Source organism: Nelumbo nucifera, chromosome 4 (genome assembly GCF_055504915.1).
Source record: "Nelumbo nucifera cultivar China Antique chromosome 4, China Antique-T2T, whole genome shotgun sequence".
Lineage (NCBI taxonomy): Eukaryota > Viridiplantae > Streptophyta > Magnoliopsida > Proteales > Nelumbonaceae > Nelumbo > Nelumbo nucifera.
Window position 1 is genome coordinate 30,824,514 of NC_142652.1, and position 14,268 is coordinate 30,838,781.

Sequence of the window (14,268 nt, forward strand, 5' to 3'; positions counted from 1 at the left end):
AAGGGTTGTCAGATCCATTTACCCTTTATCTTAATATATTATCATTTAAATGTGCCTGGTTGATAAAAAACTGGACGTGCCCAAATCAGTTCCGAGTCGGAAAACAGTATCCGTTAAGCGTCAAATTGACGATGCACTGTACTGAGTCAAACTGGGTTCGTCGTCCAGTAATCTGAACATTCTAGAACGTTGATTCATCCTTCAAATTAAAAACCCACATTTCCAAGAGTTGTAATCCGGCCGGGTCAACACTTGGGAGTTGGGAAATGCCTCTCATGCTTCTTTAATAAGGATGGCAGAGACGTAAAGTTGGCAGGTTATTAAGATACGTGGCAACATGGTGACTGCATTATCAATTAATAACGATACAAATTCTTTAAATTGCTGAGCCTCCCTTCCCCAAACCATTCTCATTCTCATTCACTTAGAAACTGGAATGGTTCTGAAAACCCAAAACACCATGAAAGAATCATCCTGTTCCTCCACCGCAGCTGGCTTCGTTCATCCTCACCTCCGGCCAATCGTGGCCAAGATGTCTCTCTTTGACCGTATCTTGTTCTATGTTAGTATCAGCTTCTTATCCCCTAACAACCCTTAACTTCTTTGATTAGCTAGTTATTGTTTGGTTTTTATTAAGAAGTGTGTTGTGTTGGCTGCTATATATATATATAGGTTATACATGTGATGGATAAGTTGGGGTTATGGCATAGGCTACCGGTTTTATTGGGGCTGGCTTACCTTGGGCTCAGACGGCACTTGCACCAGCGTTACAATCTTCTACATGTGGGCGGAGTCAGTGGCCGGAGATACGACACTGAAGAGTATTCTTACCGGACGGCCGACGGGAAATGCAACCATCCCAGTGACGACTTGATCGGCAGTCAGGGAACTTTCTTTGGTCGGAACATGCCTCCCTCAACTTCACACTACAAGGTCCGGTTTAATTCTTCTCATCATAATTAAACTACACCTCTCTCTCTCTCTCTCTCGCACACACTTGTTCTTCTTTTGGTAAGCTTCTACCCAAGAAACAGCCTGATCTCTATCAGTTATATTATTGAGCAGAACTAATTAAGAGGATAAGAAGTATATATATGGTTTTTGTGATTTGAGAGCGTCTGTCCCTTAACGAGTTAACCATATCCCTTATCAAAAAGGGTTCTAGCTAATGAGCCCAAGTCTCCGCTACAAGCCTACAACCAGTCAAGGCCCTTACCAATTTAGCCAGGTGGCATTCTCCCCCAATCGATGGATAATTCGTGGAGAATAAGAGATTTACGTCAGCTCATTCTTTCTCTCTTCCATGAAGTTCAGGACTTCAGTTTTAATTCAGGTAGGTTTTATTGCAAATAAATATTCAGGTTGGTTTTAATTCAGCTCATTCTTTCTCTCTTCCATGAAGTTCAGGACTACAGTTAAAAACAGCTTTCCGGCTCTTTTTGTATACACGTGCCTTTCCACAAGAATGAATAAAGGCAACAGCTCCAGCTACATATATTATATTGGAGTTACTTGTCTTGTGTTACATTATTATTTCTTTTTTTTTTTTCTTTGAATTCATATCGTAAATTGCTGAAAACAAGGTTTTATAAACCGGTTCCTGTGTTGATCGGTTCAACCGTTTTGGTTTGAACAAATGGCCTATTTTAATTAAAAATGGTGTTACCGTCCCGTTCAACCGGTCGTTGACCAAATCAATGGTTTTTGGCCGATGAATGGTTTTAGGGTGAAGCAAAACCGGTTATCATTCCCAGGTCAATCGTTAAACCATGGCTGAAATCTCCTTTGAAGTTTCGATAATTACAAATTTACAATCATCTCCATATAAGTAACAAGACACACAAAAATGTTCAAAATACCTATGCAATTATTATTGAGCTGTAGAAAAACAATACAATTTTTAAATAGAGAATTTAAATTTAAAGTTGCAACTGGGCAAATTTGAAAAATAAATCAAATTAGGGCCTGTTTGGAAGGGCTTCAGCTTTCAATGAGCTGCTCATATGAGTTTAACCCACATTACCACACGGAAATGATTAGGAATTAGGATGCATCCCCTCTCTCTCTCTCATGGATATATATGTGGTTGATTTATTCAGAGAAAGAAATAGGGGTTAGGGCTGTTCATAAGAATGCCCAACCCGACCAAATCGACCCAACCTGAGTCGGTCGGGTTTTCATCAGTACCGGTCGGCTTCGGGTTGGGCAAATATATAAACCGACATATCGGGTCGGTTTCGATTTTCTTGTGTGAAAACCGAAACCAACCCGACCTGAACCTAACTAGTCTTTTACTAGTTCGGTAGTTCATAGTTTGAGTAGTTTCTTACTTAACTATAACTAGTCTTCTACTAGAACTAGAAGGCCCATTAGGCAATTATAATTAGAATAGGCAATCTATTATAGTTTCTAACTTTCTATAGTCTTTTATACCAAATAGGCAACCCATTAGGCAATTACAATTAAAATTCAATTAGGTGTCCTTTTGTACAGGAGCAAAACCGAAACCAACCCAACCCGACTCAAACCGACTAGGTCGGTTTGGCCTATCAGTGGGTCGGTTTCAGTTTCCACCTCAAGTAACCCGACCAGGTCGGGTCGGTTGGGAAAACCTCAATAAACCGACTCAACCCGACCCATGAACACCCCTAATAGGGGTGACATGGGTATCTAAATCTACCACGTCATTCCTCCATGTGGCAGGAACAATTTCCAGGGTTATAGAGCTAATGAATTTTCATAGATTGAGACTCACCAAGTCAGCATCAAGGGAGCCCCGGACAAGAAATGGCCTCAGGGCCGGGGTCATTATTTATTTATTAATCGTGCTAGCTAGTCCATGGTATCTGACACTTACCATATTATCTCAGTGCAGATTGGTTCATGATTGAATGAGATGTCTCGATCATATTTAATACCAATTAGTTTCTCACCGTCCTGACATTATTTTGATGGCTATACTCTTGGGACGTTGCCTTCCTTGAATGTTGAATGTTGAATGTTGAATGCAGATGGGTTCCCCATATCGCTCTATCGGCATGCTTTAGTTGAGTGACAAGTGCATTCGCATGTATTTGGTGAGGGTTTTTTAATTCTAAATCCTCTCTACTTTTCTAGACCTCCCAATCCCTATCCTCCTTAAAACCTGTAGTAGGTTGGATTTTTATAATCCAGACCCAGACCCTCCCCGCACATAAAACTGCAAAACCCTCTCCACATTTGAGGGTGGGTGGGTAGATCAGATTGGTGGGTTGGATCCAAAACTCACATCTCATTTCCTATTATTCCATATATAAACAAGTAAAATAACATATACAAACATCAGATTTTGCAATTATTTTATTGAAACATGTTAAAAACACATAAACCATCAATTATCCTTTACATAAATTTCAAAATATTATTATATTTAAGACCTAATACATAAGTTCATATGCCTTTTAGCCAAATTATAAAATAAACCCAAAGAGTTGAACAATTAAGGACAGAGGTGAGAAAAACAAAAATTAAAGATATTATTGGAATTTAAAATTTTGACCATTGACCAAATGGGGGAATGAAACTCTCTCTTTCATTATAGGTAATGGACATAAAGCATAAAATAAATTTTATACTTATTTGTCCTCCAAATTCCAAATGAGGAACAAAAAAGATTAAATCCAAGCATTGTTTTACAATTCTACTTATTAGCGAGTAATTCTTTGCTTTTTGTGCACACATATATTATATACTTCATTTGAAACCATCAAGCCTGTACAATGTGGATATAGTCATGATGAGTATGTAGGCTTCCTCTTCATACGGTTGTTGCTAGTAATCTAACAGTGTCATATGCAGTTGCTTGATCCCCACCCCACAGTTGTAGCAACAAAGCTTTTGGCAAGGAAGAAGTTCAAAGATAATGGGAAACAATTCAATTTGATTGCTTGCTCCTGGATACAGTTTATGATTCATGATTGGATTGATCATTTGGAGGAAACCCAGCAGGTAAAAATGTAAAACTTATGCAGTCTTCAGCAATTAGTTCTCTATCAAATAGTGGCATCTCAACTTTAATGGACTTTCTGCTGTGTTATATGTTCAACTATGAAACCTCTGGAAAACTCACATGATAGTTCAAAATGGTTGGGCATTATAGAAATGTATGTTTGTATCCATCCATCTGATCAATAATCAGAGTATTAATTAGAACATGACCTTAAAACCACCATCTGCTAAGAGTCTTAACTGAACAATTATGATCCTCTATTTTAACAGAATTCTAATGATCAGATCTAGTCACCAGTTTATTATAATAGTTAATGAGATAAATTTTAAAGACATGATTTCTCAAGTGAGTGAGATAAGATGATTGACTAGTGATTCTATGTAGGTGGAAATTAGAGCTCCTGATAGTGTTGCAGAAAAATGCCCATTGAAATCATTCAAGTTTCTCAGAAGTAAAGAAGTCAAAACGGGTTCAGCTGATGTGAAGACTGGCTTCTTGAATACAAGGACTCCTTGGTGGTATGTTCAACGGTTTAAAGTTTCTCACTACTTATGCATTAAATATAATTATCTGTACTATTAATGTTCTTTTTTACAGTAGTTTAATCCTTCAAAGTGCTTTAATCTTGGCATAAAGTACCAAAGAACCTAAATGCAGGCTTTCTGAACTTCAAATGGTGATGCTTAGAGACCAGAAGAAGAACCCAGTGGCTTTGGATTGCAACCAACTGATCTTGGTAGTTAATCCAGATGACTAGTTCATTTTGACAAATTATACAGGACCTCCACTGACTGGATTATCCTGTACTGCTCCCTTTTATGGTTTAAATATATCCTGTGATCACTAGATTTTATTTATCTAGATATCTATACTGGTCATAGACTCGTAGCCTTTAACTGTTTAAACTTTTCCTTTCTTTCTTTCTTTTCTTTTAAGCCAGAGTTAACCCCATTATATTATTCATCTTTAAAATGCACCACAAGTGATTGTTTACATTCCCAAAACCTGGTTAGAAATTTATAATAAAAACCTTTTGTCCTGTGATAGATACTCTCTTTTGCTAACATTATACTGCTAATTTTCTTTCTCCATGCCTTTATACTGCGATTAACTTCATAAATTTTGTTATCTAATTTCCACTTAAATGTGTTTGGTCTTAAAGTTCTTTCTTTTTGTGATTAGGGATGGGAGTGTAATTTATGGGAATAACGAGGAGGGCATGAGAAGAGTAAGAGCATTCAAAGATGGAAAGCTAAAGATCTCAGAGGATGGACTCCTTCAACATGATGAAAAAGGAATCCCAATCTCTGGAGATGTTCGAAATTGTTGGGCTGGCTTCTCCCTTCTGCAAGCTTTATTTGTCAAAGAACATAATACTGTCTGTGATATGCTCAAAGTAAGTCTATAGTTGTATACATATATAACATGTGTCCAATTTGCCATGAAAACCATTTGCATCTAACATGTTAGAAAAGAGCATGAAATTTTGAAAAATATTATGCTGACTGTTTATGTCATGACCCTGATCTATATATAACACTTTAAGTGATTTGTCTTGGCTTGAAAGCCAAACTGATATATCAATATGCTATTTTAAATGAAGAAAGAAAGTACTCCTTTATACCATCATCATCAATTATAATAAAATAATAATTTATACAGTTTCACTTTTTGTTTTTAATAGATAATTGTTTGCTTTTAGGAACACTACCCTGACTTTGATGATGAGAAGCTATACCAACATGCCAGATTAGTGACTTCAGCAGTCATTGCTAAAATCCATACAATTGATTGGACTGTTGAGCTCCTAAAGACTGACACTCTTCTAGCAGGGATGAGGATAAACTGGTAAGACAAATAAAGCAAATTGTTTCATTGATAGTATTTTCTTTTATATTGAGCAAAGCTAGAACAATTAAGATTCCTTGAAGCTTTGTGAAGACCTGAATCAAGGGTTAGGATCACCATTCAAGATCAAGTATGTAGGAGTCAAATAAGTCATGGGAATAAGCATAAAGGATTCAGGAACTGTGATGCTGTGTCCATTGATCAATGCCTAAACTACACAAATAAACATGGACAAATAAATCAAATGTAACATGCCATGAACAAATAGATACAGACTGGTATGCCATCCATTTTCAGCATTTCAAGTCCAGTGCAGCATTACATACTACCCCATCTATTTTATTTTTATAACTTTGATCATAATGTAGATCACACCTTCATCTTTAATTTAGCACATTTATCAGCTTCTTACAGTTGTCCTTGCCTCCTTGGTAAACTAATGCAAAAAGCAAAAACTGGTGCAGGTATGGGTTTTTGGGAAAGAGATTCAAGGATTTGTTTGGTCACATTTGTGGACCAATTCTAAGTGGATTGGTGGGTCTTAAACGGCCAAGAGATCACGGAGTTCCATATTCCTTGACTGAAGAATTTGTAAGCGTCTATAGAATGCATTCACTTCTTCCTGATACACTCCTTCTTAGAGACATTAATTCTACTGCAACTTCAGAAGAGTATTGCCCACCAGTCCTAAAAGAGTATCTCCCTCCCTCTTCCAAATGTTCTTTTATATATGAGTTCACATAAAATAATGTAAAACTGCCAATAGTAATTTGGGATAGTGATTGTTTTCAGGGTGCCCATGAAGGAGATGGTGGGGCTAGAGGGTGAGAAAAGGCTTTCAAGAATTGGAATGGAGCAGATGATGGTCTCAATGGGCCATCAATCATGTGGAGAAGTAACACTGTGGAATTATCCATCATGGATGAGGAACCTTGTCGCCCATGATATCAATGGAGAGGATAGAGCAGACCCAGTTGATATGGCTGCCTTAGAGGGTAATGAATTCTAGCACTTTGTCTCTCTTCTTTATTCTTGTAGTACAGACAAATGACTTTGAATTGCATTGGCTTTTCAGTTTATAGGGACAGAGAAAGAGGAGTGGCTCGATATAATGAGTTCAGAAGGAATTTGTTGATGATCCCTATTAGTAAATGGGAAGATTTGACAGATGATGAAGAAGTTATTGAAGCACTCCGTGAAGTATATGGACATGACATTGAGAAGCTTGATCTGCTTGTGGGTCTTCATGCAGAGAAGAAGATCAAAGGATTTGCCATTAGTGAGACTGCATTTTTCATTTTCCTTCTCATAGCATCAAGGTTAGTGTGGCGTCTCAGTGCTTTTCTGGGTAAGAGTGAGATTTGAAGTTTATAGGAGGCTGGAAGCCTAACTATTTGGGTGCTTGGCTAATTGATCTAAATTTGTTAAACATGTTTCTGATTGTCTTCCTACAGGAGGCTGGAAGCAGACCGTTTCTTCACAACCAATTTCAACTCGCAAACCTACACCGAGCAAGGCTTAGCATGGGTTAACAAAACAGAGACCTTGAAGGATGTAATTGATCGGCATTACCCTGAAATGACAAAGAAATGGATGAGAAGCACAAGTGCTTTTTCAGTTTGGGATTCGATGCCCAACCCAACAAACTACATACCCCTCTATCTGCGTCCAGCTCCCTGAGTTGTTTTAATTTGTCTTCTGATGAGAGAGATTGGTTTTCCAATCTTTTGCTATTTTAAAAGTAAAACAAGAAAGTGTACTTGTATGGGTTAAAAACAATCTTGTACTTTTTTGTGTAAAAAAATTCAATATATATGTAGAAAACCAGTAGTAATCTCATCTCATCAAAAGAATATATCTCATAACAACTTAACAAGTATTTATGAAATCCTCTCTCTCTCTCTCTCTCTCTCTCTCTCTCTCTCTAAAACTGCTTCAACCAAACTAACAAGACCGACCCAGATGGAAAAATGTTTTTGAGGCCAAGGAGTTGGAAGTCTGAGGATCCAAATGTTTCTGAGGGGAGGAATCTGTAACCCCCTCTTTTAACAAAGTCAATCATTCATTAAATGAGAACAGGTACAAAAATAGTATGCCACCAAGCAGGAAGATACACCGATGTGAATGCAAATTTGGTCAATGACTACAGGCGCAAAGTCAGTTTGGTTTTGCACTTAATAAATCTTGAGAGTCTTATTTGGTTGTGAATTGTGATGGGGTGCAAAGATTGATCTCAAGGCTGGAATCAATTTATCTTACGTTGACCAAATTTCCGTTTAATTCTAATATAAAAACAGTGAGAAAACAAATTTGCTCTCATTTTTAGTACAAAAAGACATTCTTGATTGCGAAAAATATCCCTTTACACCGAACTGGAGTGCAAATTTACTTCTTCCATATGTGAAAAATATCCCTTTACACTGAAAAATCTTCTCAAAATAATTTCAAATTTTTAGTCACAGCTTCAAGGCTCAAAGCCTTGATTGGAAGGTCAATAGTGATCCAAGGTGAATTAACTGAGTCCGTTGTTAGCCGTTGGAGGGTGCATTTATACAGGTGCATCCATGATTTATAGAGGTGGAACCCACATTAGTATAATAGTATTCTAGATATGTGGTCGGAGATGGATTTGTATAAGAGGGAAAAAAGGGTGTTTTCGAAATTCATGGCAAAGGTTGAGGGTAGTTTTGTATATTCAACAATAAACAGTCTCCTCTCCCCTCATTTCTAACCGGCAGGAAGAAACAGTGGGCAAAAGACAATCTAACTGAAAACTAAGGATGGCCAAATTCTCGGTGGGTGGAGAGGAAGACGATGGCGAGGGACCGAGCAGTCCAAAGAGGAGGAGAGAAGGAGGAGAGGAAGATGAGAGAAAAGTTAGGCGATGTACGAGATACCCTCACCGTGATTCGGTTGGAATAAGTAAAGATGGACCGGGCATCTCGGTCACCCTGATCGACCCAGAAGTGTTGGACTGCCCGATCTGCTTGGAACCCTTGACCCCTCCTGTCTTTCAGGTATTACCAGTCTCTTCTTATCTACCGTTAACGTTTCACTTATGCAAGCTTGGCAAAACAAGAAAAAATTGTCTAGCCATGAATTCTTCTCATCTCAAGCAATTAATGTCTTTCCATTAAATTTGAGGATTTGGATAAGCTTGGCTTGGTTTAGTTTGAATACCCTTTTCACTTCTGCTTCTAGTTGCTTAGTGGAGGAATTTTATTTCTTGAACTGGGGCATAATTGGTCTGTTCAACCCAACCATCCTGCCTTGTAACAGTGCATTTCGTTCAGATATGGGTATTCGCCAATTAGAGTTTGATTTGTTTTGTGAATGGCTTGGTTTGATCTCTGTTAGATTTCTTATTTCAGATTTGATGTCAACCCGTGCATTCTCCCTATACGGTAGATGGTAGGATAAATGGTTTTATCAATCATACGATCCATAAAGTTGGTTCCCAGTTGAAATTCTTTCTGTAGATCAAAATCAATGTTAATCTACTTGTTTCCTCTGTCCTGGATATACTGAATCTGTAGTAGTAAGTAGTAACCAATTAGGAAAGATCCGGTCTTCCCTGACTATTAATTACCTCTCTTGACATGCTGGATTCTCTGTTCTTTTGTGCATCTGATCCTCATAACTTTCTTGTTTCCAATCAATTAATTTCATGTTTATTGTGTATCAAAGTTTCAAACCTTATTCTCTTTTCCTTTTGGAGTTCTTTCGCTCAGAAAATGATGTCATTACACCTGGTCTTTGAATGTGGTTTACATTTCCATGGAATTTGTGGGTTCACTTGTCTAATGTTTTGAATTTGCTAACTAGGCCAACTATCATTACGCTCTAATTGATTCTTTAGGATCTTGATGCTCATCGTTTGTTGTTTTTTGGAACTCCTTTCCAAAAATGTGATATAGGACATGCTAATAATTGGGGTATGGTTCATCCAATTCACCTGTGACACCTTGTGCTTGACCAATAAAGCTTTTTCTAGGTATTGCTTTTTGTCTCACCTAGTGCTTTCATATGAGAGGTATAACGATTTTAAATTTAATGCAGTTAAAGCATATCACATTTTTCTTTTTTTTTTCTTGAGAGAAGCCATATGTGGCAGAATTCATTAAAAACATGCTCAGAATACAAGATATTACAATCACTATCAGCCAGAAAAGTCCAAGAAATTGACAAAAAATGGAGAAATAAGTACAGATTATCAACCAATCTGCTGAAAAAAAGATACCAATCCTAAGCACTGGGAGAGAGAGCTTGTGAGGACTCTGCAGCGTAAATCCATAAAACAACAAAACGAGGTCAAACCTCCAAAAGAGATAAACCTGACAAGAAACTACTGAACAAGGCATCCCAACAACTAAATCAACAAGGGGTCTGGAGAGATTGTTAAACTCAAACCCATCTAGTGGCAATCAACATTAAACATTTTCTAGTTACAAGGTTCCTCTCCTCGAATAAGATCTCCTTTTTATTTAAAATTAACAAATCTTTCATTCTCTCCTCGTATTCAAAATTACAAGGTTTCTGTCCCTTCTCAATTTTGTTCTCTCTTATTCTTTGGTTTAAGACACACATACATATTTTCTCTGTATCTCCCCTCTTGTATCCATAGAATGGAGATTTATTAGATCATTTTTTAACATTTTGTAGATGATACACCAACTAGTAAAACAATCTACCTCGTAAAAATAGGGAAACAAGCTAAAATCACCCAGATTCTTATAATATATATATATATATATATCATTGACTAAGCAATGCCTAGGTGAGAAAGCCTATGTGACAAAGTGCCCCATTGTTGTTCAGCCTTGACTTAATACCTTGAGAGCTATGACTAGATGTATAGCAATTATGTACTTACATAACATGAATAAGAGCCAATATCTGGATGTTTTTGCACCTAATATATGGTAATTGAATTCAGTGCAACAATGGGCATATAGCTTGTTCTTCATGCTCTTCCAAACTTGAGGACAAATGCCCCTCCTGTTGCCGGCCTATTCAACAAAACCGCTGCCTTGCCATTGAAAAGGTGGTCGAATCAATCAAAGTATCCTGCCAAAATGCACCATATGGGTGCAAAGAAATGATCAGCTATGTTGAGAAGCACACCCATGAGGAGACATGCATCTATGCACCATGTGCATGCCCTCTTTCAGACTGCAACTTCCATGGGTCATTTGAACAATTGTCACTACATGTCAGTCACGTACATTGGGATTCTGTCAGATGCTTCCGGTACAACTGCCCATTTCCTGTATCTTTAGATAAAAATAGGCAGCTCCTTGTTTTTCAAGGGGAGGAGGACGGTGTTCTCTTTATCCTCAATAACAAGACTGAGCTCATTGGAAATGCACTCTCCGTGACTTGTATTGGTCCAAGATCTCCAAAGGAAGGGTTCTTGTATGATCTTATATCAAGAAGAGAGGGCTGTTCCCTTAGATTACAATCTTTTACAAAGTGCACTACAGGGCAGCTGGAAGGTTCTATTGTGGATTTTCTTCTGATTCCTTGTAATTTCTGTGGTTGTAATGGGCAGATCAAGTTGGAGGTTTGTATTTGGAGTTGTAGAGAACAGGACTGAATTATTCCCTGCTCACATCAAGAAAATGATGTTGTGTATGTTTTAGTTTAACATTATGTAAAGTATTATACATAATAGCCTTCTTTTTCCCATAATGTGAACTTGCTCCATTCTTATGAGCTTGTTTTTTCAGCTTTACTTATTTATCTAATTGGTTAGGGGGAAGAGGAACTTATGAGCAGTGTAATTTATTAATTTGTTAACTTGCGATGTAATGCATAAACCAGTTCCTCCATAAATCTTTTGGATTTATTTAGCTTCACTATATCTCTGTCATTGCTCATGACAAAAACTTTCAATTCTACGCTTATCATGTGGGATTGAAAGGAATTGAAAGATAACAGACTGGGAACAACCTCCTCCCCTCTGTCTGCAACATGAGTTAAAAAAGAAAAACCATTCGTGTTGCCAAACATCCCCTGGTGCTTGGGCTATATAGAGTGTCATTTGATGGGATCCTGTTTCATTGGCCATGTAGAAATGGCCTCAAATTCAAAGCTCCATGAATTGATATATTATGGATTTATGATTTATCCCCAATGACTCAAGTAGCTATAAGCTATTTATGCTGGAAGTTGCCAGTGGAAAGGATGGCAAGTTGCTCGGCACAGGGACCTTCCTATAGTCTTTACACCTCACCTTAGATGAATATGGGACTTTTTGATAATGGCTGAAGTGGCTGAACTGAATGGTTTATTGCTTTGTCTTGTAGTGGACAAGACAATTGTAATTAGAAAATAAAATATTCAAGAGTATAGCTTCATCTTCAGCCATTGAACCTCCTTAACAACTTATTAACTAAGGCTGTATTTGGTTTGATTTTAAATTTAAGGCAAAGTTCAGGAAATTTGCGGAGTTCCTTAAAGATAACAATTGGAAAAATCTCTGTTCTAACTTCTAACTACATGCGATGGGTTACACAAATCCTGTTTCACCATTTTATTCTGTCTTTTCAGTTTCCATTCCTCTTCAATTGCTGGTTCCTCAGTTTGAGTGTTCTTTTTGTCTTGACATCCAACTTCTCAAAATGTCTTCAACTCTTACCACTTTAATGTACCCTGCCAAAAACATGTTTTCTCCTAATTCCTTGTGGGCATTCAGCACCTGGCACCACTGCAACCCTTTGCTTCAAATTTCAAATTTGGTTCTCTTCCACAATTCACATCCATGGTTAAAGAAAATTCATCATGCAATAGGAAGAAATTATCAAATAATCTTTTACCTCTAACTTTTATAACACCTAACTACAATTATTTCACAACACCCATTCATTCTTTTTGTACTCATCTCTCACGATCAAAACTAAATCTCACTGAGCGCACATCTCTAAATCCTTCTGGAAAACGGTGCCACATCTGAAATCCATTTTTTTGGACCACACTTGATGAGATGTTGGTTATGCATTTTTCCAAAAAAATCATTTACTTGGACCACATTGGAAATCAGGAAAGGTGTGGTATGAGAAAACAAACTTTCTGCTGTTTTTTCGTTTTTTGATAGCAACAGTGTGCTGACATGGCATTGAAAATGCCTATGTGGCACCAGCAGCAATGGTCTCAAACAGAAAAAAAAAAAGAAAAGAAAAAATATTTTCTGAAAAAATGACATGCCAATGCAGTATTGTTTTCTCAAAAAACACCTCTTAAGGAATTGCATTGATTCCAAACACAGCCTAAATAAAAGACTAGTTCTTCTGTTACACGTGGACGGTGAACGGTGTAGCATAGATAAGACTGAGGAAGACTGTGATGTCACTTTGCTTGAACACATCCAACTTCATGAATTCATATTTGCAAATAGGTTTCTGAAAGAGGTAGTTACTGAAGTGCACTGATTGAAACAATTTTAATTATACTAAAATTGCTATTCTTGTATTTATAAAGTTTGTTTTTGGTTTTAAAATGAAAATGTAAAAATAAAAATAATAGATAGATATCATGGAGATGAGTCTACGGGGGGTGTCAATTGGACTGGATTTGGCCCAATCCTATTCAGTCCAATATGAGTCCATTACAAATGGATCAGGTCCAATTCAATTCAATGAATATTTTGGACCGATCCAATTCAATGTCTAGACTGTCCAATAAAAAAGTAAGGCTGTTCAATCCAACCCAATCCAATGTAAATTCATTACGGATGGACCAGGTCCAATCCAGTCTAATAAATACTTTGGACCATTAAAACTGGATTAATGGTCCAATTCAATATGTCTCGTTCCTCCGTCCAATCCAGACAAATTGATTTATGTCATGAAATGGGACGATGCAGGTCAGTAGACTTCAAGAAATCTGTATTATTCTTTGTAATTTTACAGGAAACGCGAAAGTCTTCTTTAACCTAGGGGTGTTCACGGGTCGGGTTGGGTCGGTTTCTTGGGATTTTCCCAACCGACCCGACCTAGTCGGGTTAGCTAAGGTGGGAACCGAAACCGACCCACTGACAGGCCAAATCGACCTGGTCAGTTTGAGTCGGGTTTGGGTCAGTTTCGGTTTTGCTCCTGTACAAAGCCAAATAAAATCTGAATTAGTTAATAATTTGATATTCAAGAGTCTAAGATAAATGTAAATTTAATTCAGGTAAAGAATAAAATCAATAAATTTTTCATGTAAAAACAAGTGTCAATAATGGGCCTTCTAGAGTAAAAAAATAGGTAAATCTAGGTAGGTAAATCAATAAAATAAAAATTTAGAAACCTTCTAAATTCTAATCTAGGTAAAAAACTAAAAAATGACACTTAATTGAATTCTAATTGTAATTGCATAATGGGCCCTCTAGAGTTCTAGTTCTAATAAAAGTTTAAAAATAGAAGACTATTAGGAATTAGGAAACTACTCAA

The 14,268-nt window shown here is 37.2% G+C and overlaps 2 protein-coding genes across 3 annotated transcripts; both read left to right on the forward strand.

Annotated features, from left to right (window-relative positions):
* Window positions 1-395: 395 nt before the first annotated feature.
* On the forward strand, window positions 396-7,667 carry LOC104587776 (alpha dioxygenase). Of its 2 annotated transcripts, none has more exons than XM_010245497.3 (10): window positions 396-562; window positions 673-933; window positions 3,838-3,987; window positions 4,373-4,506; window positions 5,171-5,384; window positions 5,691-5,836; window positions 6,301-6,531; window positions 6,629-6,831; window positions 6,912-7,155; window positions 7,291-7,667. In XM_010245497.3, exons 1-10 carry the CDS (start codon window positions 437-439, stop codon window positions 7,514-7,516), a joined length of 1,935 nt encoding a protein of 644 aa, XP_010243799.1. In that variant the 5' UTR covers window positions 396-436; the 3' UTR covers window positions 7,517-7,667. The 2 variants fall into 2 exon arrangements, with proteins under 2 accessions (XP_010243799.1, XP_088742775.1); XM_088886649.1 differs by having other exon boundaries at window positions 423-562; window positions 711-933.
* A 908-nt stretch (window positions 7,668-8,575) lies between these two features.
* LOC104587777 (E3 ubiquitin-protein ligase SINA-like 10) lies at window positions 8,576-11,570 on the forward strand. The gene is made up of 2 exons (XM_010245498.2): window positions 8,576-8,853; window positions 10,773-11,570. The coding sequence occupies exons 1-2, from the start codon at window positions 8,617-8,619 to the stop codon at window positions 11,430-11,432; spliced, it is 897 nt and encodes a 298-aa protein (XP_010243800.1). The 5' UTR covers window positions 8,576-8,616; the 3' UTR covers window positions 11,433-11,570.
* Window positions 11,571-14,268: the final 2,698 nt, after the last annotated feature.